This window comes from Ursus arctos, unplaced genomic scaffold (genome assembly GCF_023065955.2).
Source record: "Ursus arctos isolate Adak ecotype North America unplaced genomic scaffold, UrsArc2.0 scaffold_12, whole genome shotgun sequence".
Lineage (NCBI taxonomy): Eukaryota > Metazoa > Chordata > Mammalia > Carnivora > Ursidae > Ursus > Ursus arctos.
In genome coordinates, this window is record NW_026622786.1 from 65,421,697 (window position 1) to 65,443,471 (window position 21,775).

The 21,775-nt window shown below is 35.9% G+C and overlaps 1 protein-coding gene across 5 annotated transcripts in view; it reads left to right on the forward strand.

Annotated features, from left to right (window-relative positions):
• Positions 1-21,775, forward strand: part of FAF1 (Fas associated factor 1) — a 486,729-nt gene that overhangs the window by 372,203 nt on the left and 92,751 nt on the right. For all 5 annotated transcript variants that reach the window (XM_048220345.2, XM_048220346.2, XM_057310649.1 and 2 more), the window contains one exon: positions 17,637-17,773. In XM_048220345.2, the coding sequence (XP_048076302.1) occupies positions 17,637-17,773 (137 nt within the window). The remainder of the gene's footprint in view (positions 1-17,636; positions 17,774-21,775) is intronic.

Below are 21,775 nucleotides of genomic sequence, written 5' to 3' on the forward strand. Positions count from 1 at the left end.
CTCTTCCGTAAATACTGATGGTAATACACTCAGAAAAATTATAATGGAAACTTGTCAGTTCAGTCATATTAAACTATGGAAACTTGTTCCTCTGACATTTTTCCAGCATTTTCCTGTCAGTCTACATAGATACTCAAAGAGGTTTTAGTGCCCAATTATCTAATCTGCTAAATATACCACCAAAAATTGAAAGAGGAAATAACTGTCAGTCTGAAACTGGGGAGTCAGGTGGAATCCTGTTTCTTATGTGTTTGGGTAATTCATTAGGAAATAGATTCAGTCTGAAACTGGGGAGTCAGGTGGAATCCTGTTTCTTATGTGTTTGGGTAATTCATTAGGAAATAGATTTGGTATCCTTTCCTCAAGCTTATGTTTGTGTCTTTGAACTTGACTGCATTATAGTAATAGAGAAAAGTGACAAAATAGTTTTATATTATTAACAAATAATGGGCTAACCTTAGGGATTTTTGTAAAAAGCCTTCTGTTAATTTATCTACTATTGGCTGACTCAATCTGTAGCCACAGCAACAATTTAAAGAATCCTTCTAAACAGACTCCTTCCATGTATTTTTCTTTTCCTCAATGCATGATCAGCACCAAGAAAGTCCTCTTTAACATTCTTTTCTGCACATCTCAACTAAGGAAAGAATGAAGGAAGCTTATATGAACAATAAAGAAGTTTTAATTGCTGTATCTCAATCTGAGAAATTATATTTCCAACCCAGTATCAAATCAGGTGTTGGTGGCTCTGAGCAGCTCCCAAATAAACAACCACAGCAACAAAAATTTATTTGGCTATTATGAAAGCTATGTAAGTATTAACTTTTTCTTAGTTTTTAAAGCAAAACCTACACACATTTAAATATGTCAGTTGCTGTTCTTGAAAGACTATGATAAACTATTTTCTCATTGTTTATACAGATAGTCAGACCTCATTCATAAAATGTAGAACAATTAGGAAGTGGGACTCAGTCGGTCTGGGAGTATGAACAAAGAAATATTAGGCAAATGATATAACATTTCCAAATCTTTTTTTTTTCCATCAATGAAAACTAGGGAAGAGGGCGCTGACAGCTGATCTATTTGACCTAAGACCTTTGACCTTTATCTCTAAAATTCTCTTTCTGATGACTTGGACACAATTGTTTTCAATAGAAAAAAGAGAAGTAAGCAAGATTTCATTTTTAAAATAAATGTTAGTAAAGTATGTAAGTAGATTATAGCATACTGCCCTTACCAGTTTGTGATGATTTAATTAGAGTGACCTTAGTGGAGTGTAGCTAAGGAAGCCACAATCATTTTCTGCCTCTCACCAATAAAGATAGCTTCCTTACCCTTAGAACTGTTCTCCAAGCTCGTGTCATTTTTTTTTAAGATTTTATTTATTTATTTGACACAGAGAGAGATAGGCAGTGAGAGAGGGAACACAAGCAGGGGGAGTGGGAGAGGAAGAAGCAGGCTCCCAGCAGAGGAGCCGGATGTGGGGCCCGATCCCACAACGCCGGGACCACGCCCTGAGGCGAAGGCAGACGCCTAACGACTGAGCCACCCAGGCGCCCCAGCTTATGCCATTTTTGACAGGAGCTTCTACTGAGAGAGTATCAGTAGCTTAGAACAAGACTATCATTACTGCTTTTTTAAAAAATGAAAACACACAGTAACTGCAATGATTGAACCAACTATGTGCTAGACTTTCTATATATGAGCTTGTTTAATCCACACTGTATATACATTACCTCATTTAACTACAGTTCTGCAGGGTAGATAGCAAAGGTCCAACCACATATGTGGAAACTATTTTTGGCTCAGAGAAGTTCTGTAATTTACCCAAGGTCATGTAAATGGTTGTACCAGATATAAATCCCAAATCAACCTATGCTTTTCTGCTTCATAATGCTTCTTGCCCCATGACCTTGTCAGGCTGAATTATTCAACAATGAAAATGTACTGAATAACTGTGTGCAAAACCTTGTGGGGGTTATAAGAGAAATATAACACATGGACCTTTTGCACAAGGAACAAATAAACATGGGATTCACTAAATCTTAGAGTTGCAGGTTAGAGAGGTATACTCAACATCAGTTTGCAGCCATGCAGGTGTTTTTCCTCATAATGTGCTTAACTGATGTTACTACAGTTGCTACCTGAATACTGCTAAGGACAAGGAAGTTAAAGCTTCAAAAGGTAATGTATTTTTGAGCTACTCTAAAAGCCAGAAAAGGTTTTTGCTACAGTGCTGCTTCCTCTGGAGGGCTTCTGCAACTTTCTTCCTTTTGGTTCTAGTTTCGAATTAATAAGCCTAACTTGGGTTTTAGTAAGCCTAACTTCTGTTCTGCATTACAGTCCTTTGTCAGTCTAACCACAGCTATCTTGTTTACCCTATTTTTCTTGCCTTTTCTTACCAAGTATGTTTATTTCCATCGTTTCTGATGTGCTAGGGTATCTAGAGCCAGCCCGTGCGAAGGTGCCCAAAATCGAGCATAGTGCTCCAGAGCAGGCTGATCTCATGCTGTGCTCCGCTCTGTTCTGTAAGTTTATTATTGGCTCCTATTGACTTGAGGTAGTCAACTAAAATCCCCCACTGGTTTTTCAGAAATGAGGCTGCTGAGAATGGGCTGGGTCTGGGTTGTTATTAAACTAGATCTCTGCCATTCTCTACTAATGCAGGTGACTGACAGTATCTTTTAAAGTTCAGATTCTATTAACTCTCCCAAGAGTTATCACTCACAAATGATGTTGTAACTCCTGTAACTACTGTTACCATTCTTGATAATCCTGTCTGTTCCTAGACATATCTGACTCCAGAAAAATTTTTTTCTTCTCCTTATTTACCATACTTGGATGTGGTCATCAAGAGAAGCTTTATCACCTCATATATTTTGATTTCAAGCACCTGGCTCTGACCAACACTTCCTATCTTACTTGCTCAATTGCTAAAGTTTTTTTTGTATCATTATGTCCTCTAATCTGTTGACCCCACCACTTTACTTATCTACCCTTTTCTGTCTCCAATCTTCATTTCCCTCTTTGTCCTATTTAGATTTAAAGGTCCATCATTATCAGTTCCTTGTAATATCTTAAATATCTTAAATTCCCTCACCTCTGTCTCCCTCCATTGTTGAGCCAACTATTTACCTTCTCTGTGCCTATGCCCTTGCACTTGAACACTGCTGGAGACAGTCGCACTAATTTTTTTCTAAATACACACAAACTTCAAGCAAGTACACAATAATGCTGAGCAAGCCTACTGTGATCTAGTTTTTCTTTCCTCAGATAAGATGGCTATTTCATACTACTACTCATTCATTAAACGTCTTATGTCCCTCGCTTCTCCCTTTCCCAGCTGTCCTCATTAGTTGACTAAGAAAACAGAAGTCATTAGATAGAAATGACTCTTAATTTTCTTTCTTCAGGTCTCAATGTAAATGTCTACTTTTCACAAAGGCCTGTTGAACCTTTTTAGAGAAAGCTTCTTCACCATCATTCTCTTTCATAGAACTCTCTTAGAACTTTTCATAATAAGCTGCTATTTTGCTTATTAAAATTTTGTTTTCTACATTCCATTAGAATGTAAGATTCCTAAGGGCACAAATTACATCAATCTTCTTCACTTTGTTTCTTACTGCAATACTCAATAATTACTTGTTGGATAATATAAAAATGCGAAACAGTGTAATGGTTGAGTATGGATTAATTTGGATTTAGTCAAACTAGAATTGGAATTTTAGCTATGCCTGTAGGCCACCATAGTGACAAGCAAGTTGCTTGTCTCTAAGTTGCAGTTTCTGTATTGGAAAATGGAGATTAAAAACTACATCCCTTAGAGTTGTTGTTAGAAATAAGTGGGATAATTGATTTTTGAAAAGTCTGGCACAGAGTAAGTGCTCAGTGCATTTTATCTATATATGTATATTTTATTTCTTTATCTCAGACATTTATGAGAAGGTTGACAAAGCCAAATGGTAAGCTGTTTGAAACCATCTCCATTTTGGTAGCACTCTACAGGTTCAGTTTCTCCGTGACAAAGGATTTATCCCACTTAGCCTACATTTCTGAATCTTACCCTGAGGGATACTTTGAGATACCTCATCACTTCTTACTGGAGTCCCGATAGTCGAAGCTTAAGGAATGCTAGTGAGTTCTCAGCCTGCTAACCTCATAGTTAGTTAGGTTTATCATGTTCTTAATAACCCATGCTGCCTCCTAGTCATCACTGCAGTATTCTAATTATTCATAAGCCATTTGTCTAAGTGACTTTTTTAGCTTTTGTAGAGGACTGAGGTCAAGTTTACTGATCTGTACTTTTTGAAACTCATGGCATTTGCTTGTCTTTAGGGAGGCAGGTTCCTCAGATGATAGTCGTTTTTATCATCATTCATGCTAGCTTTTTACTGACCCATTTATTCTGCTACCTATCCATTTCTTTGTTCAGTAACTTATCCATCCATTAAATATTATAAACACCTGAGGTAACTCAAGTTTTATACATAAACACTGAATTCAGCTCTGTAATTCTGGCAGCTTAGGAGAAAAAGGAAATGTGATAGGCATATCCTCATTTATTCATCTATCCATCCAATATATGTATTTATTGAGTTTCTACTACATGCCAGGTACAGTTATGTCCTGGAGTTTACAGTTTACTCTTTATAGTTCTCATTGACTAATAAAAAAGAATTACCAGTTCATCTCAAGGTTTCCTGGCACTGAATTCAAGAGAGAATTTTTTTGCATGATTGTCTACTTGAGAGTCATTTAAGAGATAAAATAGACGATTATTTTCTGCTGTTGTTTTGCATACGACAGATTATTTTAAACTTAAATAGATGTTTCTTATATCAATCCTCTAGAAGCAGAGGGCTTTGTATTAAATATTTTTTAAGTAATGGTAATATTTTTAGGGAGCTTAGGTGATATGGTCCTTAAATATTACTTTTTGATGATCTGACTCATAGCTGGTATAGAACTTAAAGGAAAAGCCTATGTAGTCAACCTGTCCATTCAATTCTCTTTGTCACACATCAGCTGTCTTGAGTGAGCCTTTGCTAAGTGCTATACTGTAATCGTTTCTTCCTTGAAAGCTTTAATGAGTGACTGAGATGCTAATATATTGGACTATTGGTCATTCATCTTTTAAAGACTTTCTTCCTACGTATGAGATTTCTGCTTATACTCTCCCACATTTTTTTTTTTATCCATTAGGATGGAGGTGGGGGTGGGGGGTGGGAGATGGGCCAAATAGGTGATGGGGATTAAGGAGTACACTTGTTGTGATGAGCACTGGGTATTGTATGGAAGTGTTGAATCACTATATTGTACACCTGAAACTAATATTACACTGTATGTTAACTAACTGTAATTTAAATAAAAACTTTTTAAAACATGAACAGGGCGCCTGAGTGGCTCAGTTGGTTAAGCACCTGCCTTCGGCTCAGGTCATGATCCCAGGACCCTGGGATCCAGTCCTCCATTGGGCTTCTTGCTCACTGGGGAGTCCCTCTACCCTTCCCCCCTGCTCGTGATCTCTCTCTTGCTCTTGCTCTCGCTCCCTATCTCAAATAAAATCTTAAAAAAATAAATAAATAATCAAATGCATCGCAATAAAAATCTTAAAAAAATAAAATCTTTAAAAAATAAATAAATAAATAAAATCTATCTCAAAATCTTAAAAAAATAATCAAATGCAATCTTAAAATAAAATCTTAAAAAAATAAATAAAATCTTTAAAAAAATAAATAAATAATCAAATGCATAAAGAAATTATGTATAAATGTCAATGTTCCAAGAAAAGCCAACCAACTTGGAAATAAATCATGCTGAAAAGTTTTTAGATAATAATAAAATTATAAAGTCTCCAAATTTTGCAGCAGGAGGAAAAAATCAGGGAACATGACAATATGAAAAAATAGCTATCTTCAAATCTCTACCCTAGACTGGGGCATGATCTTATGTTACAAGGATGCTAATGCATACTGTGGAAGTTATAAAGCAATACAATACAGTGCCAAACATGGTGCTAAGCATAACTCCTTGTTTAGTGGTGTCAGTCTGATACTGCTGTTATAATTTATTAAGAAACATTTTGCCATATCCTTAATTTTGGGAATGGGGGGGTTGGATAAAGAAAAAACTGATTTTGGTTCTGAAGCACATAAAAGAAAGGATAACGAATGTTAAGTAATCTGCAGACCAATTCTGAAAACAGGTATCATTTTCTTCAATTTATATATGAGAAAGCCAAGGCTCAGAACAATTAAGTTATCCAAAGAAACAACCAGTAAGTGACAAAATCAGGTTTATTTGATGCCTAAGTCTGTTCTTCCTACAGAATTATGCTTCTTGCAATAATTCCTACTTTCTTTAATATGCTAATTTTTAAAGACTATTTTTTTGAGAGAGAGAAAACGGGGGGGGGGGAAGGGGCAGAGGAAGAGGGAGAGAGAATCTTTTTTTTTTTTTTAATAATTTTTTTATTATGTTATGTTAGTCACCATACAGTATATCCTTAGTTTTTGATGTAGTGTTCCATGATTCATTATTGGGACAGAGAATCTTAAGGAGACTCCGCACTGAGCACAGAGCCCAGTGTGGGGCTTGATCCCACAACCCATGAGATCATGACCTGAGCCAAAACCAAGAGTCCAACACTTAACAGACTGAGCCACCCAGGCACACCTATTATGTTAATGTTTGAATATTTTACACCTCTTTTAAATCACATTTTCAGTCAGTGAGTGGTGACAAGATGAAATTTTACTGCAGTATGCTAAAAAATCAGAAGGGAAGCTTAAAGTCATGAACTTGTGGACCAATACTTGCTTATTTTGAGGGTCCAAATGACCTACAGTTGATAGAAGCACAGTGGAAGAGCCCTTAGAGACCATGATAATTCATGCCAGCTGTCTTAATTAAATTGATTTCGGAAGTGGTTGGAAAAGGAAAAGGAAAGTTGTATGATCAACATTGTTATGGTGGAGATGTAAGTTACCAAAGCTGAATCGGCATATGTAACAATATAATTAATCACTAGGTGTTAGGAGCACAGAGGTGAATAAGGGATGATTCCTGTCCTTGTAATAGCAGTCCAGGAGTACCATCATGGAACACAAAGTTCTCCCTGACTTCTGGGCTCCCATTCCCTTCTCTGATTCTCTCCATCACTTTATCTGAACCAGTAAATCCAGGCCCGAGTTAAATATCGGATTATGTTTCCTGTTTATGGGCCTTGATTTACCAAACCCAAAATATCCTTGGTATCTTAAGGACAGAAACCATGATTTATCTGGTCATCTATTTAGTAGGCCCTCCTAAATATTGATTGATTGGTAAAAGGCAGAACACAGAAGAAATAGTATCTATCATTTAACATAAATTTGCTCTCTTATACAGCTCCTGGAAAATGAATCTTCTCTTTTCATTGCTAGAGGAGGAAGTTTTGCATTTGATAAGAGATTGGATTAGATATTCTCTGTTATTCCTCCCAACTAAGATTTATACAGGGTACTCAAAATAAATGCTTATGTTCTTACTGGTGGTGAGAAAAAGCCAATTACCTATTCATGATTATTGTCCTTCTAAAAAATTAGTATAAATAATGACCCTGTAGTCATTAAACTGTCAGTGCCTCAAAGCCTTTTCACTTGAGTGAAATAAGGAGATAAATTAAGAGGTTAATTGGTTTTTTTAAAACTCTGACTACTAATCAATTGAGACAATTTAACAGTTTACTGTTACTGGGAAGTCTAATAAACCTCAGACAGGTAAGGGATGCATTTTAGATTAAATCTTCCCAAAATCTCACCTGTGTTTTCTTAAATTTGCCTTTAGTTTGGCTGTGTTCTAACATGCATACAGTGTTTGCATTTTCATGGAGAGACATTTTACCATCCTTTTAGGAAACGATTGATACATATTGATAATATGGATCAATACTCATTAAATGATTCTACCTTTTACCCTGTAATTCCACTATATAGACTTTTTATCTTAAGGAAAGACTTCTGGTTATTTATTCCAATATTATTTATGATGATAAAAAACTAGAAAGAAAAATCTAGCAGTAGGTGAATAGTTATGAATATAGCAATGTATATGTCTACTCAATGGAGTATTCAAACAATTACATAACATGCCAGCTCAATTACTATTGCATAGAAGGCTGAAAGATTGTATTCATTCATACAGTGATTACTACAAAAATGAAAAGATATATTTGAACAAAAGACCAATAAGAGATAGACAAATGTGATTAACATTGTGTTAAAAGTTTATGGAATTGTGATACTGTATGTGGAAAACCCAAAGACTCCACTCCAAAATTGCTAGAACTCATACAGGAATTCAGCAAAGTGGCAGGATATAAAATCAGTGCACAGAAGTCAGTTGCATTTCTATACACTAACAACGAGAGAGAAGAAAGAGAATTAAGGAATCCCATTTACAATTGCACCAAAAACCATCAGATACCTAGGAATAAACCTAATCAAAGAGGTAAAGGATCTATACTCTGAAAACTGGAGAACACTCATGAAAAAAATTGAGGAAGACACAAAGAAATGGAAAGACATTCCATGCTCATGGATTGGAAGAATAAACATTGTTAAAGTGTCTGTGCTTCCCAGACCAATCCATATGTTCAATGCAGTTCCTGTTAAAATACGTCGACATTTTTCAGAGAGCTGGAACAAACAACCCTAAAATTTGTATGGAACCAGAAAAGACCCCAAAGAGCCAAAGAAAAGTCAAAAAAGAAGACAAAAGCTGGTGGCATCACAATTCCGGACTACAAACTATATTACAGAGCTATAATCACCAAGACAGCATGGCACTGGCACAAAAACAGACACATAGATCAACGGAACAGAATAGAGAACTCAGAAATGGACCCTCAACTCTGTGGTCAGCTAATCTTCAACAAAGAAGGAAAGAATATCCAATGGAAAAAAGACAGTCTCTTCAACAAATGGTATTGGGAAAATTGGACAGCCACATGCAGAAGAATGAAACTGGACCATTTTCTTACACCATACACAAAAGTAGACTCAAAATGGATGACCTAAATGTGAGACCGGAATCCATCAAAATCCTAGAAGAGAACACAAGCAACAATCTCTGTGGCCTTGGCCACAGCAACTTTTGGCTAGACACATCTCCAAAGGCAAGGGAAACAAAGACAAAAATGAGCTGTTGGGACTCCATCAAGATAAAAAGCTTTTGCACAGCAAAGGAAACAGTCAATGAAACCAAAAGACAACCTACAGAATGGGAGAAAGTATTTGCTAATGTTTTATCAGATAAAGGCTTAGTATCCAAAATCTATAAAGAACTTACCAAACTCAACACCCAAAGAACAAATAATCCAGTCAAGAAATGGGCAGAAGACATGAACAGACATCTCTCAAAAGAAGACCTACAAATGGCCAACAGACACATGAAAAAAGGTTCAACATCACTCAGCTTCAGGGAAATACAAATCAAAACCACAGTGAGATACTACCTCACACCAGTCAGAATGGCTAAAATTAACAAGTCAGGAAACAACAAATGTTGGTGAGGATATGGAGAAAGGGGAACCCTCTTACACTGCCAGTGGGAATGCAGGCTGGCACAGCCACTCTGAAAACAGTATGGAGGTTCTTCAAAACGCTAAAAATAGAGCTACCCTACCACCCAGCAATTGCACTGTCAACTATAGACTCCAAAGATACAAATGTGATCTGAAGGGGCATCTGCACCCCAATGTTTATAGCAGCAATGCCCACAATAGCAAAACTATGGAAAGAGTCCAGATGTCTGTCGACAGATGAATGGATAAAGAAGATGTGAGATACACACACACACACACACACACACACACACACACATATGTAATGCAATATTATTCAGCCATCAAAAAGAAAAAAAAGAAATCTTGCCATTTGCAACGATGTGGATGGAACTAGAGGGTATTATGCTAAGCGAAATAAGTCAATCAGAGAAAGACAATTACCATATGATTTTACTCATGTGCAATTTAAGAAACAAAACAGAGAAGCATAGAGGAAGGGAGGGAAAAATAAAAGAAGACGAAGTCAGAGAGGGAGACAAACCATAAGAGACTTTTAACCATAGGAAACAAACTGAGCGTTGATGGAGGGACGTGGGGTGTGGGGGATGGGGTAACCGGGTGATGGGCATTAAGGAGGGCATGTGATGTAATGAGCACTGGATGCTATATACAACTGATGAATCACTGAACTCCACCTCAGAAACTAATAATACACTATATGTTAATTAACTGAATTTAAATTTTAAAAATGTATATGGAATTGATATTACATGCAGTTTTTCTTTATTTTTATAACGGACTTACTATCTTTCAAATTTGATATTTATTTCATGACTGGCTTATATATTCACGTTAATCAAAACTCAAAAGGCATAAAAAGGAAGGAAATGAAAAGTCTTGTACTTACCCCTGACTCTAAATTACCCTCCCCAGAGGCACTGTTACAAGTTTCTTATTTATCCATCCAGAGATTATTTTATATATAAACAAGCGAATATATACTTACTTTTCCCCAGTTTTACACAAATGGTAAACACTACTCAACACCCTGCTTTTTCCACTAACATTATATGTTAAAGGTATTCCATATTAGTTCATAAAGAACAAAACATAAAGTTTTGTGGCTAAATATCACCCCTTTAAATTCCATAAGATACTATAATTTATTTAATAAGATCCTACAAATGGACATCCAATATTCTGCTGTCACAATTCGATAGCAACAGTACACATAGATGATTTCCCACATGAAAATATATCTAGACTAAATTCCCAGCTGTAGGAGTACTAGGTTAAGACTATGTGTTCATTCTTTAACAGATGAATATAGGCGTGGTGGGGGGGAGGCAAGCCATAAAACAGACTCTTAACTATAGAGAACAAAGTGAGGGTGGGTGGAGAGGAGGTGGGCGAAAAATGGGTTAAATGGATGATGGGTATTAAGGAGGGCACTTGTGATGAGCACTGGGTGCTGTATGTAAGTAATGAATCACTAAATCCTACACCTGAAACTAATATTACACTGTATATTAACTGGAATTTAAATAAAAAGTTGGAAGAAAAAAAGGGTATGTGTGCACTGTTAATTTTCATAGATGCTGGCAAATTGCCTACAAGGGAGTTGGTACCAATTTCACTCCGACTAACAGTGTGCAGTAGTGCCTGTTTCCCTATAACCTTGCTTTATTAATTTGACAGATGAAAAATAGTTTCATAGTGTAGCTTTATTTTTTTTAAGTTTATTTATTTATTTAAGCAATCTCTACACCCAGTGTGGGGCTGGAATTCACAACCCCAAGATCAAGAGTTGCACACTCCAGCAACTGAGCCAGCCAGGGGTCCCTCTTAGTGTAGCTTTCATTAGAAGTTAATTCATTATGAGTTTTTTTTTTTTTTAAGATTTTATTTATCTACCTAACAGAGATAGCCAGCGAGAGAGGGAACACAAGCAGGGGGAGTGGGAGAGGAAGAAGCAGGCCCACAGCGGAGGAGCCCGATGTGGGGCTCGATCCCGCAACACCGGGATCACGCCCTGAGCCGAAGGCAGGTGCTTAACCGCTGTGCCACCCAGGCGCCCCATTATGAGTTATTTTGAGTATCTTTTCACATATTTATGAGCCACTACTATTTCCATTTCTGGGAGCTGTCTTGATACATTGTTTTTTGATCTTTTCCTTATTGCTGTATAAGAGTTCTTTGTATTTTAGGGAAATTAGCCCTTTTTCTGTGCTTTGAAATTCAGAATTTTTCCCCTGTTTATCATTTACCTTTTGGCCTTATTAAGCTGCTTTTTACCATATAGAAATAGTCAAAATTACCAGTTTTGTCTTTTATGCTTCACTCTGCTCTAGCTGTACTAACCTCCTTTTTACCTTTAGAATATGCTAGGTACTCTCTCCAACTTCAAGGTCTTGGTATTTGCTGTTCTTTCTGCCTGGAATTCTCTTCCCAGAGATACATGTTTCACATCCTCCTTCACCTCTTTAGAGTCTTTAACCAAATACCAGCTTTTCAGTGAGGTGCTCCCTGACTACTTTATATTGCAGCCTCCCCTCCCCTGCTTTGTTTTTCTCTTATCACCTATAGCTTTAAAGGTTTATTTTTATTTGTCTCACAGAGGCATTGCAGCTCACCTACACAAATGAAGCAAGTGAAAATTAACATCTTCAGGGGCGCCTGGGTGGCACAGCAGTTAAGCGTCTGCCTTCAGCTCAGGGCGTGATCCTGGCGTTATGGGATCGAGCCCCACATCGGGCTCCTCTGCTATGAGCCTGCTTCTTCCTCTCCCACTCCTCCTGCTTGTGTTTCCTCTCTCGCTGACTGTCTCTATCTCTGTTGAATAAATAAATAAAATCTTAAAAAAAAAAAAAAAGAAAGTTAACATCTTCAATGTGGTCATCACCTCAGGAGAATAGATACATGCTCCACTGAAGCTGCCATTGCCCAGAATATTTTGGGGACAACTTCTTAAAGAACTGCATTCTGAGACAGCTTAAAGCCTTACAAGGAAAGCAGTCCTGTGTCCTGAAAGCAGTGTTTCTCAGTGTGGTCCATTGGTCACTTAAATCAGAATCACCTGGGTGGGTTGGCAGCTTATTAAAACAGGCAGTTTCCTGGGCCTTTCTCCAGATTTACTGAATCGGAATCTCTGAGGGATGGGGCTGAGGAACTTGCCTTTTAGAATAAACCCCCTAAGGGCATCTGGGTGGTGCAGTTGGTTAATCGACCAACTCCTGGTTTTGGCTCAGATCGTGATCTCAGGGTCATGAGATTGAGCCCCATGTTGGGCTCCGTGCTCAGCGTGGAGTCTGCTTCGGAGTCTCTCTCCCTCTGCCCTTCCCGCTTGTGCACTCTCTCTCTCAAAATGAATGAATGAATGAATCTTGAAAAAAAAAATTTTTTAACTCCCTAGGTGATTCCTAAGCCATTAAAGTTTGGAGATCGCTGCCTGTATGTGTCTCCCAACTTAATCATGTACCTTGTCTACCTAACTCAGTTTGAATCAGATGTAAGACTATTTACAAAAATCAAAGCCACCCTCAAAGGACAAAGGGGCATGTGCCAGGGATGCTGAAGGTCATTCCCAATGGGAACTCCAGAAATGAGCTGAACAATTGGATAGGCACTGCAGACTCACAGAAATGATGTTGCGCTAGGAGACAAAACTGTTTGGCTGACCTGATTTGGTGTGCTTGGCAGTGCTAGTAACTTGGTAAGTCTCACTTCACACATTAAAGAACCTTGGCTTTAATTTTCCTATTAAAGTGAAAAGGGGAAGAAAGGAAAATTGTGTGTTGCCTAGATAGGTAGATGGTCTCTAGGGTCCTTTATCTTATGTTCTGGTTTTTCTACTGATGATGAAAAAAAAAAAAAACCCTCATACATGAATGAATATGTGTAAGTAATGAGGATTATTACTGTAGCAAAAACTGCTATTTGGTCTGGTTTAAAGGGAAGAGACTTCTTAATTAAAAAATAGTTATTTTAGTTCTGTATCCACTTTCTTATTTCATTTTTCTTTTATTAAAGATGAGTAAGTTTAGAAAAGCAGATTTAGCTGTATAACTGTATTGTGCCTCTAATATCCACTTTTAAATGTGTAAAGGTTTGTAGTATAGCACAGCTGCAGCGCCATGTATTTTCTTACTTTCCAAACAGCAATACTTGCCCTTTCATTCTCTAAATGAAAATAAAACCAGTGACTTTTTTTTAGTCAACAATTCTACTAGGCAAAATATCTTTCAGTATTGCCCCATCGATATAAGCTATCATTTTAATCCTGAAAGTAGTCGTGATAAAAATGTTAAAGATCATTATGCAATTAATAATAAGATAGCTACCAATACTAAGGGCATATCATATTTTGAGCATAATTCTGAGTAAACTTTTTGTATCTTACAAGAATACGTGTTTTAAAAGTAAGTGTTATTCCCATTTTACATCCGAGGCTTCTTTGGAGGTCATACTGAAGTGTAATAATCAGGAAGCCTCCCACAGAGTCATTAGCAGTTTTCGGCTTTCATTTTTTAGCAGGTGTGCCTCCTTTTACATTACCTGGTATATTGTAGGTAGTCAGTAAATGTTTGCAGAATTTCACCACTCTCCCCCTAATTTGCTGTTTCCTTTAGTACATGTTTAATGTTGGAGTACAACTTAGTAAAAGTCAGTGACTCGTTTAATTGTGACTTTGAAAGAAACTAAACTATATCCTGTTTTGAATTAAAATGAGATTACTTTTTCCCATATCTGATTTATTAGTAATCCTGGTTTCCATTAGCAAGATAGAAAAGATCTATGCTTCAGAGACTGAAAATTTTACTAATGGTTAATATATGCTAGCCATTAGATGCTCTGCTTATTTTTCTCCCCAAACTTCAGATTAAAAGATAAGATTGTATCTTTCTAATTTTGGATTTCTAATAACAAGAACTGGTGAATATGAGCTACTAATTATATTTTGTTTCTTCAGCAAGGCAGAAGTTTGAGACTTCTCACTCCCTAACCCCACCACCACCACCACCCAGCCCCCAGGGACCAATGAGTTGCTTTATTGTACCTGATTTGTGATTAATTGTTTTCTGCTCATTCATTTTCTCAACACTTCGTTGTTCTTCCCCTTCCTCTCTAGCCCCCTTCCTCCCAACTTCATTTTACCCTCTTAGTGAGGTCATTTGTTCTTTGTCTTTTCAAATTTGTCACTTTAGCTTTTGGTTTTGGGGGTTGATTTGGCAACTTATTCCCTCTCCTCAAATATGTGATGAGTAAGTTGTTTCGTTTATTCAAATTTTTTTAATTAAAAAACAAAGCCATTTCTCCTTGCCACAGAACAGTTGCCATTGCTTCCCCTTTTGGTTTTGAGATTGCAGGAATCCAATTGCTGTGGAAACCATTTATCCCTTCATGTCACCTGACTCTCATGAACACCATATGCAGTTAGGCTGACAAGGTTGGTGCCACCATTAGATGCACTGCCACACTTTTATCTCTTTAAAAAGGAAGAAAATGCCACAGTTATAAGAACCACATTTTTTTTCTCTTGAAACAATTTGTTTTTCCCTTGTCTGTTTTTGTGCTAATGTTTTGAATTGGATTTTTGCAGTTGGTAGTGTGCTGTGAATGGTAACTTTGTGCTGTGAATGATGTGGAGAGGAAGAAGCAGAGTCCCCAGCCATGAGAAAGATTTGATATCTGCATTGTGAAGTTTTTGTAAATTGTAATGGAAGGAACTCATAAGTAGGAATTTTGTAATTTGGGGCTGTCCATCGGCCCTACAGGCTCTCGATGATTGTAATTTGAAAATCTCAAAGTAAACATGATTCAGATCTTAGGAAGATTAATTAGATTAATTAAAATTTTAACAAAGTCTCTCTTTGATTAGAACAGATTGTTAGTTAAGGCCACTAGAAAGCATCAACTGGCTGCGGGATCCCTGTGTATTTCTCAGCTACTTCCAAAACATTAGAATGATTTGTCAATACCTGGTAAAAACTGATCACTTTGTTGTTTTTTATAGTTAATTGAACAGCTAATGTGCCTTTGAAGGCTCTATCTCTCTTGAATATGTTTTGTGAAGTTTGAAATTTCTGTTGTATATTAATTTAAGCCCAATAAGATACCTATATTTTCATAATTATTTTCTCTTCTAGCTCATTTTCATAAACAGACAATTTGGGAAGTACACAATTTTGAGACAAAATTATCTTGAAATTGATTTCTTTAAACCACTAAGCTAGCCAGTCTGTCTGCCTGCCTGCCTCCCTCCCTCCCTCTCTCTTTCTTTTCTTCCTTTTCTCTCCTTCCTTCCTGGCTTCTTTCCTCCCTTCCTTTTTTGGGGGTATCCTGGTTAGGTAGTATTTAATATCACTTGTGAGGCTAGTGCTATGATGGGCATCTACTGTGTGATATCCACTTAATCCATTGGTGTGAAAGCAACAAGGACTTATTTTCTCCCTTTTGTAGGGAATGACATTCCAACTGTTTTTTGACATCTATAAATTCAAAGGCTGGCAGTGATCAAATCAGGATCAAGATTGACTTCAAATATTTTCGTAAGAGCAGAAAAAAAAAAAATGAGATCCGAACTTTCTAGTGTCCTGATCTACACATCTCTATTGATGAATTAAAGCTATATGGGTGTGAAATTTGGTACCAGAGGCTTAGGCTGCTTGAGCACCTTTTATCGTGTAATAGTTCTGGAATGTGAAGATCTGAATTTTCATGGGAGCACTGATATTTCATGGCCAACAATGGATTTCTTAGGGCCTTGTCATTTCAAATTGCCATGAGGTCTGGTTATTGCTGCTCTAAATGTAAATATGAAACTACCTCCCAATGAACTTATTGCGGTGGTGCTAACTTGTCGACACTCTTGCTGACAGTTCTAGTGGCCCTTAACATGGTCTACTTTCTGTAGTCACAAGACAGGTTTGTGGAGGATTCAGCCTAAATTTCTGGAATGAATTTCTATAGACAAGAGATATATTGGCTTTAAAAATTAAGAGGTTTGATTCTGTTTTGAATTTGGTTATCAAATGAATCTGAGCACATGACATTTTAATGCCGTTTGTCTTTTCAAATAGATTTACCTTCTAATGCATGTGACAACAGGATTTTGCTCATCAGCTAGAACATACATTTCAGAGGAGTTGTTACCTAAAATATTATCATAAGGCATAAGAAAACACACGATTTAAGTTGCCTTTCATGAACATAATTAAGAATTAATAAGCCAGTACCAGTGGCTAGTCCCCAGAATTTCCACTGTTTTGCCTTTTGTGACCTGTGTTATTAAAAGTCCATTATTTTTACAGACTTTATTAAATTGGATCTTATTAAAGCATTCTATATTTGCATTTGGTCTTTCATAATTCATTATTATTATGACATTTACTTTTTACCATCAGATCTGAAAACATATCATAAGCTACCCTTTTCTCTTGAAAGAAATGCTAATTTCAAACAGTCCTCTAATAGAAGAGAAAAGCTTTATCAGTTTTTTCATTTATTCCAGATCGTGTTAAGAATACTAATGCTAGACTTCAGTATGCTAATATCTCTGAGCTTTTTTTGGTCAAAAGCTTAGAATTATTATTTTTATCCCATGGTAAGTATGAAACCAGAAGACCTGCTACTACTGGAGAAAACACAATTCTAAAGTACAATTCTTGATTCTAAAGACTTGTGAAAATGTTGCTAAATCCTGTTTAGACTAGGATGCTGCCAGTCAATTTAACTTTGTACCATACAATATTTGTCCTGTTTAAGAAATTCTTTCCTCTTAAAATTCAGTTTGTTTATTTTTCTCATAGTCTAGGTCAGTATAGCTTGCAGTGTTTAAGGCTAAGAATCCTATGCTGTCAGCCCCAGACAGCATATAGGATGTGCTGCCTGCTTTTCTATATGATAGTCATTTCTATATCGTTTAAGATGTAGTCGAAAACTCAATAGAGCAAGATTTTATATATTGATATCAGACAGGCTATCTAATTATTACTAACATAATTAGTAAAACAGTGAGTTTTTTGTTGGGGTACTAGTAAATTTATTAAACTCTGAAATGAAATTTACTTTGGCTTTTGTCTCATTTTAGATTTCTGACAATGTGCAATAGACATTTTGGCAGTGTTGTTGCACAAACCATTCGGACTCAAAAAACAGATCAGTTTCCACTTTTTCTGATTATTATGGGAAAACGATCATCTAATGAAGTGTTAAATGTGATACAAGGTAAAGTACATGTCACAAGGGGAGTAGAGTGTCTTCTTGTGTATGTGATAACTTTATAATATTTACCATCATAGTTGACTATAATTCTCTGTATGGGTGAACATCTTTGTATTTTCAAACACAGAATATCCTAAAGAAGAATATCTTCAAAAAGTATAGGATCTATGAAAAATGAAATATGCTGCATGAAAATCAAACAGAAATTTCTTAATAAAGTTGCACAGCCCTTTGGACAGAGCATGATCATGTTAAATGTTCAGAATTGCTAAATCTAAATTAGCAATCATAATCAGTAGTCAAATATGACATTTCTTACACATGTATTGATTTCTTGCTGTAATGTTGATTAGTTGAAGGTTGATTAGAAAAGCCAGTGACTGGATATTGCAAATTAATTGTTCACATAGTATGAATCTGTGTCTAGGATGCAACAGTAAGGCATGAAGCTATAGGATGCTTATAAATTAATCACATTGCATATTCTTTACGAACAAAAAAAGTGAATGATTTTTTTTTTACTGTTACTGATAAACCCCAAGGATTACTATAAAATATTACCTTATTTATAGCACAGCTTAAATTGAAAACAGTGTATCTTTTCTATGCCCCAGGGAAAAAGATGTTTCAAGTGCTCCAAGCTAAAGCTTGTGTTTGAGATACTTTATTTTTACCCCTATTTAAGTCAAAAGTTCTATAGCAGGTAATATGACGGGGGTGTGTAGTGTAAATTCTAGTGCCTTTAAAACTCAAAGTAAAAGCTGTAATATTTTATGTTTGCTCTGTAACTAGAGCATTGAGTTTCATAAACAATGCTAAAGAAGATCTGCAGGGGGAATGAATTGCATAGAGTAAATGGAGAATGAAAATAATATTTCATTCCTGTTTTCCCTATCATGGCAGTATTATAATAGTGGTTCTCAAAATATGGTCCATGGTTCTGGAGGTCCTCTAGACCCTTTCAGTGGATCCGTGAGGTCAAATTATTTTCATGACAGTAAAAAAGACTTTTCCTTTTTCCTTTTTGACTTTTTTTTTTTTTTTTACTGTGTTGACATTTGCACTGGTGGCACAAAATCAATGTTGTGTAAAACTACTGGCACCTTCACACAAATCAAGGTCATGACCAAAACTATACTAGTAGTCATACTCTTTGCCTCCATTGTGTGCAATTAAAATTTTATTTTATTAAATTTTAACCTTTTTATAGTTTGTGTGCTACAACAAGAGGTATGGAGAACGCATTTCTGCTGCACGTCAGAGTACAAAGGTAGTCTCAGAAAAGCACTTGTGTGGTTGCTTGAGCTGAACTACTAGGTATTTTTTCTTATAGAACATCATTTTTACTTGAAAATAACTGACAGACAAACTATACTTAGATAGCCTGGGTATTTGGCAAACATTTTCTTCAGAATGAACAAAGTAAGCTTATAACTTCAAGAAAAGAGAGCTGACAGTACTTGTTGCCAATGATAAAATTTGAGCTTTTAAGCAAAATGTTATATCCTCCACCATAATATTAACAGCTTAAATAATTTCCTGATGATATCAGTTGTAATGTTAACAATATGATTTTTTGATATCATATAATTAGTTATGTCAGCATTGAAGATAAATGCATAAGTCAGTAAACCAATATTTTCCACATGATCAGTGCACGATGTTATAAAATTATGCGTAGGTAAAAGATCCATTCAAAGAGCAAGATAGGTCAGTGGATCTTAATATAACAAAGTACAAAAAGTTCATTAATGGTTTCAAATTCCTCACATACTTGAAGAAACTTCTACTTGTCAGTTTGGGTGTATCAAAGAGTATTTACAATTATTTATTAAAATACTCCTTCCTTTTTCAGCTATATATCTGTGTGAGGCCAGATTTGCTTCATAAATTTCAACTAAGACATGAGACAACATACTGTAACTGGTTTAATATAGAAGTAGATGTGAGAATCTGGTTATGTTTTATTAATCCAGATGTTAAAAACATTTGCAAAAATGTTAAAACAATGCCATTCTTCTCATTAAACTTTTTCCTTTGGAACATAGAGCGATTTTTCATAAAAACCTGGTATTCATATCAACATGTAATGGGTTTATTATTGTTCTTTTAATGAACTGATAAATATGTTTTGAGTATTTCAGCTTTAATTTCTAACACAGTAAATGTTGATAACAATAACCCACATAAAGCTTACTTGAGGATCTCAGTAGTTGTTAAGGGTGTAAACAAGTTCTGAAACCACTACAATAGGTTATAAAGAAAAAACTTGTCTGGAACTGCATTAACTGGTACCTTTTCTCTGTCTTGTCCAGTTTGGTAGTAAGTCCTTACCATTAGCGCTGAAGCATAGTTAATAAGCCGTGGCTTAAGCCTGAAAATGAATGGCCAGTATGTAACCACCTTTCTAGTACCCTCCATAAAGAATTCATATCCTGTGTTGTGAGTGTTAGTCACTACAGTTTGCAGATAAGAAAGGGAAACTCAAAAATTTGCCCAGTATCCAAATCTACATTGAAGGCACTCGTAAATTTTTTGCCATTTGTTATTATATCTTTTCAAAATAACTACCAGTGATCATGTGTACTATACACAGAGGTAGTATTATCTTCATTTTACCGATAGGGGAATTGATCCTTAGAAAGGATCACTCATTCACTTATGTATTCATTTACTAAGTGAATATTTGTTAAGCCCTTGTCATAGGCTAGGCAATTCCTAGGTACTAGACCATATAGTTTGTAAGAAGCGGAACTAGAGTTAGAACTATGACTACAAAACCAGTTCTGCTTTCTCAGTACCATGATATCACACCAAGATAATATTTTTTCTCTAACTCATTTATTGAGAGTGTAGTACTGATGTGACCGAATTTTTTTTGTTGAGGACCACAGATGCTCCCTAACATGCTGCCAGTGGTCATAAGGAAAATTGAGAAACAGACCATTGAAAGATCATGTTAGTCCAGCCCTACTCCAGAATAACACCAACAAGGATGCTTGCTACTTGTTGTCCTGTTTCATCAACGGGACAGGAAGACCTCCTCTCACGCTCTGGAGGAAGATGGGTTCTTTGCCCATAGTCTTGAAAGAAGAGAAGAATAGTTATATCTTTATATAACTTTATGGATTTCTCTGTTATAGATGTATCCAAAGCAAGCAACAGGAGAGTGCACTCAGGAAATGGCACATATCTGCTATGTGTTTGTTATGGCCTTGGACAGGGAATAAAATAGCTTTAAGGAAAATCAAACATTTTAATACTCTCATAAAACTAATATAACATTGTATGGCAACTAACTGGATAATTAAATAAATACTATAAACTTTATAGTATAGTCATTTGAAAGCAGCTGAAAGAGAAAAATATCAATTGGGCAAAAAAAGAACTGTTTTTTTTGTTTTTGTTTTTGTTTTGTTTTTTGTTTTTTTGTTTTGTTTTTGTTTTTGTTTTTGTTTTCAGAAAATGAATTACTATCTGCTTCACCAAAGAATTTTTAATGGTAGGAGATAGTTCTAAATAGTGTATTGAGGTGGCAAAGCGAGCAGGCTTTTGAGTCAGACTCATTTGGTTTCAGATTCTCATCCCACCACTTAATCAGCCTGACCTTGATTGCACAGGCTACTCCAGCTCTCACAGCCTCATTTTACTTCTCTTTAAAGTCAAAATCCCAGTGATACCTTCAAAGAATTGTTGTACAGGTTAAATGAGTTAATATATGTTAAGTGCTTAGCCTAATTACTGGCATATAAACAAATGGTAGTTGTTGCTAGTATTTTTAAGTAGATATGTTTCTATAACTTGAAAGAACTTTTGATTCTCATTACTTTGACATTCTTCTTCATAGAGCTGAAAATCTTTCTCATTAACAGATAGTTCTTCAAATCTACTGTATTTGACATTTCAACTGCCTATATACTGCTTTACTCTTTCACAGTGAACATATGAAACTTTTCAATGAAAATATGAAAGTATTTTAACTAGGTATTAGCATAGTAGTCTGTC